Here is a 17,274-nt window from a genome sequence, read left to right on the forward strand (position 1 = left end):
CACCTGTCCCTCCAGCATGCACAACTTCCCCATTGTATCTGTGCCGATAAGAAGGGCCTGGACACATTAGAATCCGTCTTTTCTTCTTTTTCACTTCATCATCACCGTGCAAGCAGGTCTTTTCTTGGAAGGAAAGTAATGTCTGGTGACATTGGGCAAAAGTTACTTGACCTCTCCCTGCAACAATTTTGTCATCTATAAAATTTCATAAGTAATAATATATGACTCGCAAGATGATCGAGGGGATTAAATGAGTTAATGCATCTAAGCATCCAATAAATGTTACCTATTTTATTTCACCCTCTCCATAGTGTCAAGCTCTCCTTTTACTTGATATCGCTTTCCACTCTTCCTTCTGAAACACAAACCTATATCATCTGTCATTCCCCTTCCTCAGCTAGGGTAGATTGGAAAACAGTAATAGCAGGCTTTGCTCTCCAAAAAGGCAGAGGGCATCTCATTTTTGTTAGAAAGAAAGGAACTGTAGTTTTGAGATGAATAAGGCCTTTGAAATAATAATGGGCAGTAGAGCTATAACTGGAAGACTAGTTCACAAAGCAACTTGCTAGAATTTCGTTTTATGGCCTTGCCGAATCTTTCAAGTAGACTTTAAAGAGTCCTTTCACGGAAGCCTGAAATGAAAAATGGACTTGGCTGCTGAAGTTGACATTGTGTCATGCTGGCATATAAATCTCCCAGCGCAGTGAATGGATACTTTCAATGCAAGTGTAGAGGGCTTCTCTCACTAGACCTTGCCACTTGGGAAAACATGAGGGGAAATGTTCTGGAATGAGTTACTCTCTGACTCCAAATAGAAGGACTCCAATTTCTACTGTGGTTTCAGATTTGCTTGAATCTTCAGGACAGAGTCAATACCTTGACATGGATATTTGGGGTTCAGTTGCCAGCCACATCCAAATGGCTCCATATTGTTTAAAGCATTCCAATACTCTATGACCACAGTCAATCACCTTGAAAACTGCGTTCAGCAGTGTCATATGTGCATTTGATCTATGGCGGGCCCTAAAATCTTTTTGTCCTCTCAGTTTCTAAAGTGTTCTTTTTACAAATGTGGGCTTTTAAAGTAACAGCCTGACCTGAAATCCTGAAATCCATTAAAAGTATTAAAAAGATAAATACAAATTAAAGTATGACAAAAGGATAAGAAAGTAAAAACTCTTTATGGTTCAGTTCCCCAAGATGAACGTCGAGGAGAGTCACTTAACTCATACTTCTTGTTGGAGTAGACCAGATGCTTCTATAGGGGCACGCTGGCTCTCCTACCCATGGTCTTGTCAGAGGCAATCCCCCTTGTAGTGCACACCCGTGCCCCTGTGGTTCCGCCTTTCCCCCTCCTACAGCCCCACAGGACCTTTCTTTACTCTCCTAGAATACACCACACCAGCTGTCATCTACCACTTTGTCCACAGGGACCCATCTCCTGGAAGAGCTCCTCTGCCTCCCCCACTGCAGCCCACTCTTCACCCAGAAGACCCCTGGGGGTCTGGCTCAGCTTCCCTTCCTCCTTGAAGCCTCTCCTGGGACTCCATGGGCCTCTGTCCATAACACCTTCCTTATTGCCCAGCTGGTATCTCTCCAGGGTCTGTCCACCCACTGAACGAGGATACTAGCTTACCGTCATGAAGGCTCTTTCGGTTACAAGTACTAGAAAGAAGAACCCACTTGCATCAGATTAAGAAAAAAAGACGGGGTAGGTATCAGAGATTCAGAGGTGTTTCCTAGAAGGAATCAAAAGGCAGAAACCCAGTTGGGACCCTGTATAGGGTTGAAACCAGAAAGTGAAAAGGGATTAGGAGCTCAGGCAGCTTCTCGTGTGCAGATCTCTGGCTCCCTCACCGCCTGTCTCTCCTTACCCTCATCTCTGTTTCCTCCACTTTCTCCCTTGTTGTCTCTGTCCACACACCAGCTTCCTCTTCCCCCTCAAGCACATGCTCTCACGTCTCCATACCCACCCTCCCAATTGCAAGGCGTTCACCACATCCCAGTTCAGCTGCCCAGCAGAGACTGACCAGTATCTCTCAGGCCTAACTGGAAATTCCAATGGGAATCTGATCGTGCTTGGCTCAGGTGTCCACTCCTGGACCGGTCAATCAGCTGTGGCTGAGAGTGGAGCCACATAGGACAGCAGCCGCCAGAGCTGGGCCCTGCTTCCAGACAGCCTTGGTTCAGACCCTGATTTCACCACTTACAACCCATGTTACATGGGGCAGGTTAATTGAATTCCTTACACTGAAGCTTTTCCATCTGTAAAATGGGGATGATATAAGCTAGCCCCCGGTGGAATTGTGAGGAGATGAACCTAAGGTGTTCAGCACGATACCCAGCATCTACTGATACTCAGAACATCCAAGTGCCCACCGCCATGGGACTGGTGAGGGCATGAAGATCGTAGAGCTCTTCGGGGCTCTGTTAATGAGATCATAGAGGACAGAGCTGCTGTTCATTTATCTTTGTGTTCCCAGCAGAATGGCACACGGAAGGTATTTAATTCTAGAGGGTGCTGGTTGAATGAACAAAAGGGTGATGACTCAGAAGTGGGAAGATTCAGGGGTCACTGCTGAATCCCTTCAAGCTTCTCACTGTCTGGGCCATTTCCCTTCTGAGCCTCTTCAGGTCTTTCTTCGATAACCACTGTGTCTGCATTAATTTTTGGCTTGAGGCAGAACACTGCTGATACAAGAGAGACCACAAAACTCTAAAGAGACAATGTGCAATTTATGCTACTGGAAAGTTGGAGGGAAACGGTAAAAGCTTTTCAGTATTTGAACAGAAGTAAGAAGGTGGGAGAAGCTGCCCGGTACACATAAAATAGAGGATAATACAATAAATTAGGGCAGAACCCCTGAAATGTAATTTAGAAGATGAAATGTTCAGATGAGCACTGTGACAAAATGAGTCCAGAAAATGCCCCTCTCCTGGACAGTCGTGGGCCAGAAGTATTGTGCCCAGAAACACAGAGGGCGCTAAGGCTATCCAGTTATTTCTCAAGCTTCCTAGTAACATCAATTACATGCACCCCTTCAGGAACTTGGGAGTCTGTTTCATCTTTCCCCAAAAAGTGCCTCCTTTCACTTCCAGCCAGAGGCAGGTGCAGAGCTGTAACTGCAAGACCAGGACAGGCTCCGGAAGGAAGAAGCCAGGCCAGTGAGGTGGTCAGAGAAACAGCACGAAGCCTTATTGCCATGCCAGCCCCAAACAAGGCAGGGAGTGTGTCTGCGTTGCTTCTGATTGATTCCTTCACAGTCAGCAAAATGCTTCACACTTAGTAGACACTCAGAAATGTTGGGCAAATGAATGAAAAAGAGAAAAGGCAAAGAGGGAATCATTACTTAATCAGGTCTGCTGTAAGAAACCTCAGTGAGCCAGTCATATAAATGTGAAATCAGAAAGTGCAATACTAGCCAGGACTACAGTATGGGCACTGGCTTTTGGGGAGCAGGATTTTCTTTTAATTCTGTATGTCGGTCCCTAGCATCTTCGAGAGGAGGCTTTGCTCTCCACGGCAATGATTTCCAACGTGTTAGGTCATGCAACCTTATCAGTAAGAATTTCAGGGACTGCCACGTAACACAGTGTATTTATTTGTTTACAAATTATGCATTTGTCCTACTGCACTAACATTATATACTTTATAAAATACCTTTAAAGGATATTAAAAAGGAATGCTATAGGCTTCCCTCCACAGCTCAGTTTATGCTGACTCTGGTGGCCGCCTGGAGGAGATCCTGGAAGGGGAAGGGAGGGGAGAGGTGGGCTCTGGGGATGGGTGCGAGGACCCGACCTGAGGTGGGAGGGATTGGCCCCTAGGGGAGGGCTGACCCAGCTGACTTCGTGGCCCAGAGTCTCTCCCTCGCTCCCAAACCTCAGAGGAAGGCTTTGCCCAGGGCACAGATTCCTCAAGGGCCTGGATGGCTCTGGAGGAAGGGCCGCGGGGCCTGAGGACTGGGTTCCTGCCTCCGCTTGCCCACTCGAGCTTCTGGAGCAGGCAGTGGTGTCCAGCCAACACAGGCACACTCCCGGGCTCTGCTGCCTTCCCTGCCTGCTGCCTTCTCTGCTGTGTGATCTTAGACTGCTTATTTAACGTCTCTGAGCCACAATTAATAAATGAGATAATATTTGTGGGGGGAAAAAAGGATGCTATAAACAATATTTCAGATGCTTTGCCAGTCATGATAACTTCATTTTTTTTTTTAACCAGCTCCTGGCACAAGCCACCATAGTTGCTTACCGAGAGATTCAACATTAGTGATAGTGAATGTAAACCCATATTTTGAAATCATCTTTAGATCATTTCCATGTTTTCTTTGTAACTCTCATCAGATGTGATTAGTTAATCACTGGTTTGACCTTGTGATTTGGGAATCATCTCTGCATTTTCTTGGAGTACACTGGGCATGAATCATTAGTGTTACATCTCATCCTACTGCTTCTTTTCAGCGATATTTTAGGTGATGTTTCTGTTTTGTGGGTTTGTGTCTTTGTGATCTGGTGTGTGTGCACAGCACACACGCACACGATGCACAGCCCCCGTGGTGCCCCTCCACCCGCGGCATTCCCGTCTTCCCACAGGGCACCTCTTCATCGTATGTGACCCCTGACTGCCCTTCATGCAGGAGCATAAGGCCCCAGCGTCAATCCATGTACTAAATATTAGCAAAGCTTAACTTTTTTCTTATTTTCTTAGATAAAATAGAAATCAATATCTTCCCACTCCCCAGCGGGACGGTTTGCAGGCCACCGCAGCTGTGCTGTGTGAGGGGTGACATCGCTCTGTGGCCTTTGCCTTCCCTCTCTAACGACCGCCATGTGTTGTGCCCCCTCAGACGTCTGGAGAGAAGAAGCGATCTGGCCATAGTGACAGCAATGGCTTCGCCGGCCACATCAACCTCCCGGACCTGGTGCAGCAGAGCCATTCCCCGGCGGGGACCCCCACTGAGGGCCTGGGGCGCGTCTCCACCCACCCCCAGGAGATGGACTCTGGGACTGAAGTAGGTGCTGGGCAATAGCCACGACAGCTTTGTCCTCCGGCAGGGGGTTCTGAGACCGCGGGCCCCTCAAGAAGGAGGCTTTGCCAAGCTCCCAGAAGCGTGTTTGGTTGGGTTTTAATTATACTATGTAACTACTTATGCATATGATCAAATGGAACAAATCCTAAAAGCAGAGCAGTGAAAAGTTCTCAGGTAGCATCTGGACCAAAGCCTGTTTTTACAGAAGCAAATAGTGAGGCTCAGAGAGGTTAAGTGCCTTGCCTAAAGGCACACAGCTGTTTTGTGACAGAGCTGGGACCAGAACTGGGACCTCCTATCTCCCAGACCAGGAAAGGAAACTTCAACCTATAGAGATTCCAAGGCCAATAGCTGAGGTTCATAGTTACATTAATTTAGTCAAACTAAGTTTGACTTAGGTGAAGTAAGGTTGAAATGATTTGTTTATGAAAAATAAAAATAGATACGTTCTCAAAGTGTTCATCTTCCTAAACTCCAAATCGCACAAGAAAGGGAGAAGTGGGATATTATCTTTCCTACACAGAAAAGAGTCTGGGGGAAAAAAAAAGCTAGAATAAACAATCTGCCGGGAAGTGCTTGTAGATGTCGTTGACCGAGCTTGACCATTCAGATGAGATCACAGTGCTTGGTCATGTTTCATAAATAGTCCTTTGAATCACACATAGGCCCTACATGTGTTTATAATGCATACAGTTTATAACACTGTGTTTGAGGTTGTCCATGCACTGAGTTTTTATGATGCACCATTTGGATTCTAAAGCTATAGAGCAGGTGAACTTTGCCGCAAGGAAAAGAACGTAGAGCACTGTTATAGCTTCATGCACTGTGGACAGTTGTTTTCTGCCTGACTTTGGGTACCAAGGAGGACTCCGTGCGGTCAGACCCTACTCTACATTCTGCTGCTTCCCCAGCTCTAAGTGGGAATGTCAATACTTGCACACCTCCTTCATAGACTTCTAAAGATCAAAGGAGAGAATGTCTGTGAAAGTGCTCTGTTTGGGAGGGGTAGTCCTACCTTATGGAGGATGAAATGGTTTTGATTTCATAACATGAAGGGGAAATCTTGCATTAAAGTCAGATTGGGCCTTTGTGGTTTTCTCCTTATGTGTTTAGGGGTCTTGGGATACTGGTTTTATTTTTAAATAAAAACCTGAAAAAAAACAAAAAAAATTAAAACTTAAAGACATTTATCCCCCAAAAAGATGCTTCTTATACTGAGTGCAGATCTGTTTATAATATTAAAAGGACTTGAGTGTAAGTAGGAGTGGAGATGACAGACAAAATTGGGAGATGGTTATTGAAGCTCCTTTGACAAAACTCATAAATGGAATATTGGGACATGAAGCCTTGATAGTTTACTGTTCCCTAGTTTAGTTCAGACTTCATATCTTAATTGTGCTCTCTAAGCCCTTGAGATTATTTTTTAAGTAAGCCCTTAAGGTGTATTGCCTGCAAACCTAGTATCTTCATGAAGTTCCCACATAGGACATATAAGTATCCTTTTAAGGAAACGATCATGGAAAGGAAAACTCTTCATTCCCTGGATGAAATTGTCCCTGAATTTCAGATTTTAAGGCTTCTTGAGCCAACACCAATCCACCTGCATCACCAGGCCAGCATGGACGGCCCCAAAGGCCCCAAGAGGGAGTCTTTGGTTGATCATGTGTTCAGGATGAAGGATGCTGTGTAGCTATGCTTACTTAGTTTACTGCCAATTTGTGTCAGCTTTTCTTAAAGCCATTTAGTCAGTAGGAGATTGCTTTTACTTCAAGGGAGAAATAGGCTGTGTCACTATAGCCACCTTATCAGATATGAAGGTGCTACCTATGGTCCATAATATAATTTGCTCACTACAATTCTTGCAGTCTGATGATTAATGAAACCCTGCAAAGACATAATGGTTAGTGAGGGACCAGTATCAGTAGAAGCTGGAGAGAGAAGCACACACTTTGACCTGAAGGTCAGAGTGTGAACAGTTGGATGGTTTGAAGAGTTTCTAACAATTTTAAAGCCCAAGCAAAGTAGTATTAGCGTCGTTTGTTGCTACAGTATTTATCTATCTGCTCTTCTTAATCTTCTTGCTTATTGATTAGTATGGCATGGGAAGCAGCACCAAAGCCTCCTTCACCCCCTTTGTGGACCCCAGAGTGTACCAGACGTCTCCCACTGATGCAGATGAAGAGGATGAGGAAACGTCAGCTGCTGGTAAGCTAGAAGGCCCCGATGTTTTAGAAACAGCTTGGTTTTCCTTTCTGATATGAGCTGATAAAAAATTAATTATTAGTTCACTAGTTAAGCTATTAACTGCTTAGGCCCTTTCTTACAGGGAAGACTTTTTATTACTTTTTTTTTTAATAGGATTCCTCAAACAAAGTTCTTGCTATTTTTTTTCATCTCTTCTATTTTGATTCTGGTAGGAACCCAGAGGTATCCAGGGGCCCTAGGAAAAGCTGCTCCTCAGAGATCTCCAAACTCACCACACATTTCTCAGAAGCAATTTCTGGGTACAGTGCTGTGCACGCAGTAGACAGAATTAATGCGTGTTGAGTTGTGTTGAGTTCTAGGTGTGTGCTTCCCACTTCAGAAGTCTGGCTGATTGAGAGGACAGTCTTGCTTTCTAGAATTCTGCAGCTCACTAATCATCAGACTCAACTTAGGCCAGTTTGTCAGTTGATAATGTGGAATTTCAAAAAGTTAATCTGTCCTGCATATATTACAGGAGATGAGGATGGTGTGTTTCATTTTATGAGATGAATCTTAATTCCCTAAACTACTCAAGTAGTGTCTATAAGCCTGTTTTACTAACGGATAAAACACTACTTTTATGAATGACATACTTTATTCTACTAAAAACGTGTAAAATATTTATAGTTTCAGTGTTTCTTTGCCTTTATCATAATGCACACTAAACAAGGAGAAATCATAGTTATTTGAAGCCCCTTTTCCATATCTGCATTGGTTATATTTTAAGATGCCACTGACTTCTCTGATTCTTTTTCTCAAAGCTCTGTTTACTAGTGAACTTCTTAGGCAAGAACAGGCCAAACTAAATGAAGCAAGAAAGATTTCAGTGGTAAACGTAAACCCAACCAACATTCGGCCTCATAGCGACACACCAGAAATCAGAAAATACAAGAAGCGATTCAACTCAGAAATACTTTGTGCAGCTCTGTGGGGTAAGTTGGTGCTTTTTTTTACCATTCATTAATGAATTGACCCTCAAACAGGAATCTTACTATCAGAAGAGTGCTGATTGAATCATGGGTGTTAGAGACCCGATTTGGGACTGTCTCGGCCTCAAGAGAGACCAAGAGCAATTTTATATTTAGAAAGAACTGATACCCTAACTGATACAATTTTATATTTAGAAAGAACTGATACCCAGGATAGCAATGAGATTCAGAGTGACCTTGTCACATAACAGTGATGGGCTAAAGCCAACAACAGAACTACCTACCACTTATATATGCCCACTCTGTGCCCAGCACTGTGTGATGTGCCCCACGTCCTGTCTCTGTGATCCGTACAACATTCTGCAAGGGCAATAATGGCGTGACCTTCATGTGACAGTTGAAAAAGCTGCACAGACTATCTTAGTGAATTGCCAAAGGCCATACCAGTAGTAGTAGCAAGATAAAACTTGAAAAGGACAACAAATGAAGAGCCTTCCCTTTTAGTTCAAAACATCAACCTGCAGTTCTTGTGAAAAAGATCTGCAGATTTTAGCTGACCTCAGACTCAGTGTAGGTGTGATGAGATTCTGTCAAAATCCTGGTCTGTGTTACCATAAACATGACATACAGATCAAGGAAGGACATGGCTCATCTACACCCATCTAAAATACTACACCTAGTTTGAAGCACCACAATTTTATAAGGGCAAAAGCATTTGAGTTGTTAGCACGGATGAGCACAGAGCCTGGAAACCATTTCAGGGGAGTAAGGCTCTGTCCTCTGGAGAAGAGACAATTAGAAGACAACAAGATAACCCTGTTTCATATTGACTAACATGTGGTTGAAAGAGCAGACATTCACGTTACTTAGAAGACAGATGTGCAGTAAGCAAAAGAAGTGGAAAAGTTACCCGTTCCTAAATATAGGCCATTGCACGGCTGAACTCACAATGTGTGCACGTGTCTGTGTGTATGTTGGGAGTCAGGGGTGTTTATTTGCCTAGAGATGAATTTTCAAGATTGTAGCCATCCAGACAAGACCACTTACCTACCAGAGTTTTTGTAATAGGAATTACTGCATGGGAGGTGGGCTGGACTAGAGTTAGATGCCTGAGAAGTCCCTTACAGCAGCGGTCCGCAACCTTTTTGGCACCAGGGACCTGTTTCGTGGAAGACAGTTTTTCCGCGGGGGGCGGGGAATTGGGGACCCCTGCCTTACGGTCAATATTTCTGTGACTCTTGGGCTATTAATACCTGCACTTGAATTGGCTTATCATTTCCCTAACAAAGAGCAGAACCTTAAGGTATGGGATGTAAATTAAGCTCTGGTGTGAGAAGGAAGAAGGGCTTTTCTTCCAAGAGTATGGGAATGGGGCACTCTATTATATGTAGAAGGTGGGTAGGCTAGAAATCACTGAATGAATAGGAGTGGGGTGAACCTTGGGGAAGTCTCGAGGTGTGATTTATAGAGAGAGCCAAGAAAAGGGTGGGTGTTACAGGAAAGGATCTAGCGGCACATCTGCGCCTCAGGCTCCTCTTGAGAAGAACTCTATTTTAGGTAGTAAAGGGCTAATGAATGCTGCTACTACTTTATAAAAGAAAACTAATTTCATTACCAGAGGGACAGTGATTTAATTACTGTCTCAGAGCTCCTACTTCTACACTCCCTACTGTAGTACCTGCTTGCCCATTAGTTTATATTTACAAGTCACAGTTTCTTAGGTTTTAAAGGGACCCTGGATGCGGAAGAGTAAAGTCCGTAAGAGTCAGTCTTGGGATGCTTCTTAAATTTGCAGGTGTAAACCTCCTGGTGGGAACTGAAAATGGCCTGATGCTTTTGGACCGAAGCGGGCAAGGCAAAGTTTATAATCTGATCAACCGGAGGCGATTTCAGCAGATGGATGTGCTAGAGGGACTGAATGTCCTCGTGACGATATCAGGTATGTTGCTGGGATGACCAAGTCCTCCAGGTCTGCACAGGTGGGAAAGGTGATCACCTCACTTCTGAAGGAATAGTAAGCTCTGCCCTTCCCAGCCAACGAGCAGCACGATAAATTATGGCAGTAGGACCAGAATGACATCACCCACGTTCTGTAACTCCAGAGATTCTGACCTTCAAAGGGAAGTCTCTCACCTCTGCCTGAAATCTGAATCAGACAGAGACATACCACCACAGCTGTGTACATATGGGCCTTCACCCTCTGCCGGGACTCAGCAAGGATCCTTTTAAGGTGTCTGTACTCCAGTCATTGCCATCTACTCTCAGATGGAGAATATAAAAATGTAGGCTTCTGGGTGAATTGGGAGATTGGGATTGACATATATACACTAATATGTATAAAATAGATAACTAATAAGAACCTGCTGTATAAAAAATTAAATTAAATTAAATTAAAAATAAATAAATAAATGTAAGCTTCTGGGAGTGAGAAATTTTGTAAGCAGAAATTTCTCTGGTCTCTTTTCTTATAAGAACTGCTTTAGTTTATAGTTCACTGACATTTTAGCAAGTGCAGCTGGCCCATTGGGTGATTGAGTCTGCAAGGAGATTGGAAGGTAGGAATCATTGCCACCCTCTGCAGCTTTCCACTTCCCAAAAAGAGCTTAAAAAAAAGAGAGAGAGACAAAAGTGAAAGCCTTACTACTGACAAGTTAAAAATGTAACCTGAAGGAGTCTATGTTCTTGAAAGTTTTTTCTTTCGGATGGTGTTTGAAGGAGTTTAATAAATAATACCCCTCTTTTCCCCTCCTATCCCATCCAGTATGAAACTGACAGTACCCCTGCACATTAGAACCACCTGAGGAGGTGTGAAAACTCCAGCATGCACCCCAGACTAACGGGTCAGAATCTGGGAGTGTGGCCCAGGTCTCAGAAGCTTTCATGGCTCCTGAGGTGTCTCCACTGTGCAGCCAAGTTTGAGAACCAGCCATTATCTTGCGAAGAGAAACATAGGGCTCCTCTTGGGTTGAACCTTGAATAAAGTTTAACTCTTCAGCTGTACTTCTGTTTTGAGAAAAGGCCCTCATTTGATGCTACAATTTCCTCTTTTGCCTGTCCATTGAATGCTCAGTTTCATCTCTTTTTATTCTCCCCAAATAAGGGTTCACCAAGTAAATTCTTCTTGTATTATCATTTGAGTTTAATTCAGTGTACTCCTTTATTCTGGGTAATGCGTTCTTGACTACAACACCCCCAAATCAAATTTAAAACCGTACCTCTGCCAGTCACCTACCAAAAGTGGAAATGATATCAGAAAATCCATGTTCAGACTTCATTATGTTGTTAGTGACACGTCCCATTTTTAAAAGTGTAACCATTTCCTATTATCGTGAGGTGCATAGGGAGGGAAAGAAGAAAATGAAAACAGAAGCCAAATTTTCTTGAACTGCCCTCGGATCTGTGTTGGCACAGAGAGGAGAAAGCACCAGCCCTCCTGCCCATCCTAGCTATAGAAATCAATGCATATTCAAGGCTTTGGGTTATAAAAAGGAATAGTAACTGCACGTGGTTCCCTTAATTTACGTTATAAATGTACTCTCCTGTCAAATCCAGTGTACAATGCTTTAATGAATTCTTTTCTTCTGGTATATATCACAGCTGCAAAATACGGAACATTTTTTGACACCTAAGAGAAGTGAAAGGAAAATAAGTACCCAAGAAGTATAACCCACAGGCTTAAATTACTGATCACTTAGGAAAAGCTACCCCAAGGGACATCTTCTTATCTGGTACTCAGATAATCTCAATATATTAAATTTTGCCCCTCAATTTAAAACTCCTCAATGTTTTTAAGATGTTTCCTTATCATACTAAGAATTCTTTAGTCCGTGATCTCTTTCCCATCATTTACCAAAAGGAACTTTTGTGTTTTTTTCCCAAGTATACATCTTTTTCTCCATTCTTTTTTTTTGACACTCCTTTCAGGGATCTCAGCACTGTAAACATGTCCAAGGGTTATTTCCTGAGCCCTGATTGCCGTCATTGAACTTGTTTCTCATATCTCCTTAAGAAATTCCTTTTTCTGTTTGGTAAAATGAAACTACTACCAGCTGTCATCTTTAAAGTAATAGAGGAGGCGAGTAAGGGGGGCTCTGTATTAACATATGCTGTTGGGTAGAAGGTAGTCACACATGAGTACGCTAAAATGTCCAGTTGTCAAAACTCCTTCATGTAATTAGATCTGGAAAGTTTTGGAACACTGATCAACCATTCCGTTACAGAATTAGGTCTTACTGAGCAGACACTGCCCTTTGCACTGGGAGGAGAGAATAAGAGCACCTTGCTCAAATAGAAAGCACCAGAAGGTAAAGAAAAATTATGCAATGGTTATTTGCCCAAAACACTTGGACCTGTTTTGATCGTAAGTTCTGGCAGAGACAATACTTTGACGATTCCGGAGACACTGGTTATTGTGCCTTCACACATACACAGACACACACACAAGTGTAAATAAAAATAAATAAAATAAAATGGAGATGGAGAAGGATTGAGAGAAAAAGCTGTCTCAGGACCTTGAAATTAAAGTTCTATTACTTCAACAGGAAAGAAGAATAAGCTACGAGTTTACTATCTTTCATGGTTAAGAAACAGAATATTACACAATGACCCAGAAGTAGAAAAGAAACAAGGCTGGATCACTGTTGGGGACTTGGAAGGCTGTATACATTACAAAGTTGGTAAGTCTCAAGACATGGAATTGTTTGCTCAATCCAAATTATTCAGTTAAGTTTCATTTAGTTTTTTTCCATCAGATATTGATGATGCATTTGTGACCAGTTTAAGACACTGCTGGAACCTTAAATATACTTGCATTATGTCCCCAAAAAGTTAGATTGATGAAGTTCAAAGAATGCATTCAGAATAAAGTCTTAGGCTCCAGTTTGAACTCGCTCCCAAAGACCCATTAAAATAACCATGAAGAAATAAAAGTGCTGTAAACCTACAAGGACAAAGGGACCAGGAGAAGAGAAAACAGATAAGAGATGTCAACAAAATTGAACAAGAATTGTTAGATGATTAGGAACGGAACTAGCTGACCAGGAAATGCTGAATTCTAAGTCTGCTGTGAGGAAAGTCATCAAAATCAATCCAGTCACTCAACAGAACTCAGAAAGGGCCAGGACCTGAGGTCCCAGGTGTATCTGAGGTGGAGGTGGAGGGTGAGATTGAAAATGGGAGGATTGTTGGAAAGTTGATGAACAACAAATCCTCCAGAACCCAGTCAGGCAGCCACCCTCCCTGACAGCAGCAAAAGATGAAAGGTAGTACAGCCAATCTGTTGATGGGGAATATTGAATTATAAGGACACATTGATACACACACAGACACCTCCTTCCCCTGTTTAGCACCCCAAATGTTGCCAGCCATGCTTATACTCCCAAGCAAGAGATTAAAAGATGGTCTTTGGAGAAACTAAGTGGCCAGCAAGAAAAGATGTTGAGGTACTAATATTTGAAATGCCATGGAAAGAGCATGCTATCTAACCACCTTAAAAGTGAAACCCGTCAGTCGATAAGCCCACTAGAGCAGACAGTGGGAAAATCCACTAGTGGGAAGGAAACTTAAACAGAAAGAAGGGACTTTAGAGGAAACAAGGATAATGAGGAGTGGAACAAAAAAATTTTAAAAGAAACTATCAATATACTAACTTCAGAGAGATTAGAAATACTGTTTCCATAAAAGAAGAATAGGTGTTATTTTTTTTAAAAAGATGGAACAGGGTTGGAGAATGTCATTCAGAGACCAAGAAAAAAAATCTTGGAAATTAAAATATATTGGCAGGAATAAATAATGCAGTAGAAGGGTCGAAAGACAAACATGAGAAATGTCCTAGAAAGTAGAATGAAAAGAAAAGAAAAAAGAGAGAATAGGTAAGAAAATAAAAGTTTCAGTCCAAGTGGTTCAAAATATAAGTTACACGAGTTTTACGAAAAAGATTAAGAAGTGGAAGGGGAAGAAAGCATCAAAGAAAGAATACAAGAAAAGTTTCTAGAATTAAGACCTCAAAATCTCAAATTAAAAAGATTCACTGAGGAGTACCTAGTATAGTGAATGAAAAACGACTCACAAGAGGACATAGCAACATGATATTTCAGTACCCAGGAAATGAGAAGGCTCTTAAAGCTTTCAAATTATAAGTAAATAAATAAACAGTTTACATGTAATAGACACAGAATTAGGTGGCCTGGCACTTACAGCAGTACTAGAAGGTTAGAAGACAATGGAGGGGACTTCCCTGGCAGTCCAGTGGTTAAAACTCCACGCTCCCACTGCAGGTGGTGAGGGTTTGATCCCTGGTCAGGGAACTAAAATCCCACATGCCGTGCAGCGCGGCCAAGAGAAAAGAAAAAAGACAATGGAGCAAGGCTTTCAAAGTTCTAACGGAAAAATTTTTTTCACTTAGTATTTTATAACCCATCTGTATTAGCCAGGGCTCTCCAGAGAAACAGAACAAGCAGGATGTGTATATATATAGAGAGAGACAGAGAAGGAGAAAGAAATTAGTCCAGGCAAAGTGGGACAATGGAGGGTTCAGGAAGAGGTACCTACAAGAAAAATAAAATGTTACTAATAGATTACCTGCCATATTTGACTGTACTGACAGCACTAACAGAAAGTTTCCATGTGCTTAGAGATAGATACATAGAAAATAAGGAAGTGAAAAAAATTTGAAAGCAAGAAAGGAATTATAATAACGGTATACTACATGCCTCATCTATGAACAATAATGATTTAAACACAGGATATTGACTTAACCAAAACCTGTAAATATAACTATATTGGAGGTATGGGGAGGAAGAGATGTGTACGTTTGAAAGAGAGATCTAGAGAGAGGAGATTGCTGTAAGAGACTAGACCCTTTCCATTCTCCAGAGTCAGTAGGTAATATCTACAGCTGAAAAAAGTTGTAAATAACATCATCAGCACGTCATTTAGAAATATGGAGGGCTTCCCTGGTGGCTCAGTGGTTGAGAGTCCGCCTGCCGATGCAGGGGACACGGGTTCGTGCCCCGGTCCGGGAAGATCCCACGTGCCGCGGAGCATCTGGGCCCGTGAGCCATGGCCGCTGAGCCTGCGCGTCCGGAGCCTGTGCTCTGCAACGGGAGAGGCCACAACAGTGAGAGGCCCATGTACCGCAAAAAAATATATATATATATGGAAATAAATCGCTGAAGAAGTATTTGAAAGTACATTAAAGACAGAATAGTAAACAGGAGAGGCATGCTACAGAAAAAGAGCTCAGAGAACAAGAATTTGGTCAGTTATCTTGGGCTAAATTCTTTAGGACACAGAATATTCTGTTTGTTCAAACATTTTATAAATAAAAAGACTGCCATGTGTACTGTCTTAGTCTGTTCAAGCTGCTGTAACAGAATACCACAGACTGGGTGGCTCATAAACAACATGAGTTTATTTCCCACAGCTCTAGAGGCCGAGAAGAGCCAAGATCAAGTTGGTGGCAGACTCAGTATCTGGTGAGGGCCTGCTTCCTGGGTCACAGACAGTGGTCTTTTCCCTATAACCTCACATAGCAGGAAGGGAGAGGGATCTCTCTGGGGTCTCAGGTTAAGGGCACTCGTCCTTTTTGAACTCCTAATAACTGGAATCCAAGTTTGAATAGTAAGCGAACAGCAGCCATTATGTCTCTACCCATTTGTTGATTCTTCTACCATCTTGCCATACGGGCTCTCAGCTGCTTACATGTGGGTGAACATAAAAGCCAGGCAAGGAAACATGAAGGATTTTTATACAGATTCTTCTTACAGTAAGTAATTCACGTCTAGACCTAGTGCTTAGAGGCAGTCCTAAGCCAGTTACATCTTTAGATGAAGAAAAGAGCCTTCAGTATGAAGCAAAAGGCCCCAGGTATCCTGCAAACCAAGTACATTAAAGGAAGTTAAATCTGTATCTATGAGAACATCCCACACCAGAGCATTACCCTGAATCAGGATGATATGTGTGTGTGTGTGTGTGTGTCTATATATATATATATATATATATATATATATATATATATATATATATATATAGTGGTTTACACATTCTTTAATACAAAAACTTGAATAAGTTAATGAACTATTTTAATTCATAATTTTTCTATTACAGTCAAATATGAAAGGATCAAATTCTTGGTGATTGCCTTAAAGAATGCTGTGGAGATATATGCTTGGGCTCCTAAACCATATCATAAGTTCATGGCATTTAAGGTAAGTAGGCATGTGATTACCTAACAAGGGCTTGTTTTTTTATATAGTTTAGGTTCCCATCAGTTAACAGTGGTTAACTTACACGTAACACTAGTACCAATTTTTCTGTATATAATAAACCTCTTTTAAAAGTGTAGGAGCTCTTGTTATTCTAAAAGTAAAGACTAGGTATTAGTAAATACTGTTAATTAGTCAAATTAAAATTTGGGTACACCCTCCTCCATTTCAGGTCTATGCATCATCATCTCTAAGTGGCATTTAGCATGGAATGGTTACCGGGCAAAGCATTCATTATGATATTAGGCAATGAGATTTATTATACACCCACCTAACTAGGGCACTCTCTTGATATTTCGTCTGAAAAAGGCAGACCGACAGCAAGCAGCACTGAATCTCAAGGCCGAACTGAGTCTCTAAATCTTGTAATCCTTGTAAGCCTTTTGGGGAAAAGTCGCTAAAACTCACTTGATGCTCATATATCCCCATTGCTGTTGGACTTCTCTAAAATGAATACTGAATGTAGTCACATATGGAAATGGCCTAGTTTCTCTGCATCCTTCAATTTTCATTGCTGTTTCATTTTTTATCTTGTCTAAGTCTGTACCCACTGTGGTTGGCTTGATAACTCATGAGCTTCAACAGAAGTAGGATGGGGAAATGCTGGTCCCGTTGACTCCAGATCATGAAAGCTGACCCCCAAATGCCAGAAGGACCAGTACTTACAGGCACTCTGATGTTTTCAGAGCTGCACAGTCTACCCATAGCCAGTGTGAATTTACCTTCTGTTCATTCTTACTCTCTGCCTACATCTCTCTCTTTCTTTATATCTCCTTGGCCCTCACTTTTTCTCCCCACCTTTATGACTAT

The 17,274-nt window shown here is 42.2% G+C and overlaps 1 protein-coding gene across 4 annotated transcripts in view; it reads left to right on the plus strand.

Annotated features, from left to right (window-relative positions):
* The window catches only part of TNIK (TRAF2 and NCK interacting kinase), a 414,490-nt gene that overhangs the window by 387,378 nt on the left and 9,838 nt on the right, over positions 1 to 17,274 (plus strand). For all 4 annotated transcript variants that reach the window (XM_082840052.1, XM_082840053.1, XM_082840055.1 and 1 more), the window contains 6 exons: positions 4,845 to 5,009; positions 7,121 to 7,232; positions 8,033 to 8,203; positions 9,996 to 10,139; positions 12,742 to 12,876; positions 16,307 to 16,407. In XM_082840052.1, the coding sequence (XP_082696178.1) occupies positions 4,845 to 5,009; positions 7,121 to 7,232; positions 8,033 to 8,203; positions 9,996 to 10,139; positions 12,742 to 12,876; positions 16,307 to 16,407 (828 nt within the window). The remainder of the gene's footprint in view (positions 1 to 4,844; positions 5,010 to 7,120; positions 7,233 to 8,032; positions 8,204 to 9,995; positions 10,140 to 12,741; positions 12,877 to 16,306; positions 16,408 to 17,274) is intronic.

Source organism: Leucopleurus acutus (assembly GCF_964270905.1).
Source record: "Leucopleurus acutus genome assembly, chromosome: 5".
Taxonomy (NCBI): Eukaryota; Metazoa; Chordata; class Mammalia; order Artiodactyla; family Delphinidae; genus Leucopleurus; species Leucopleurus acutus.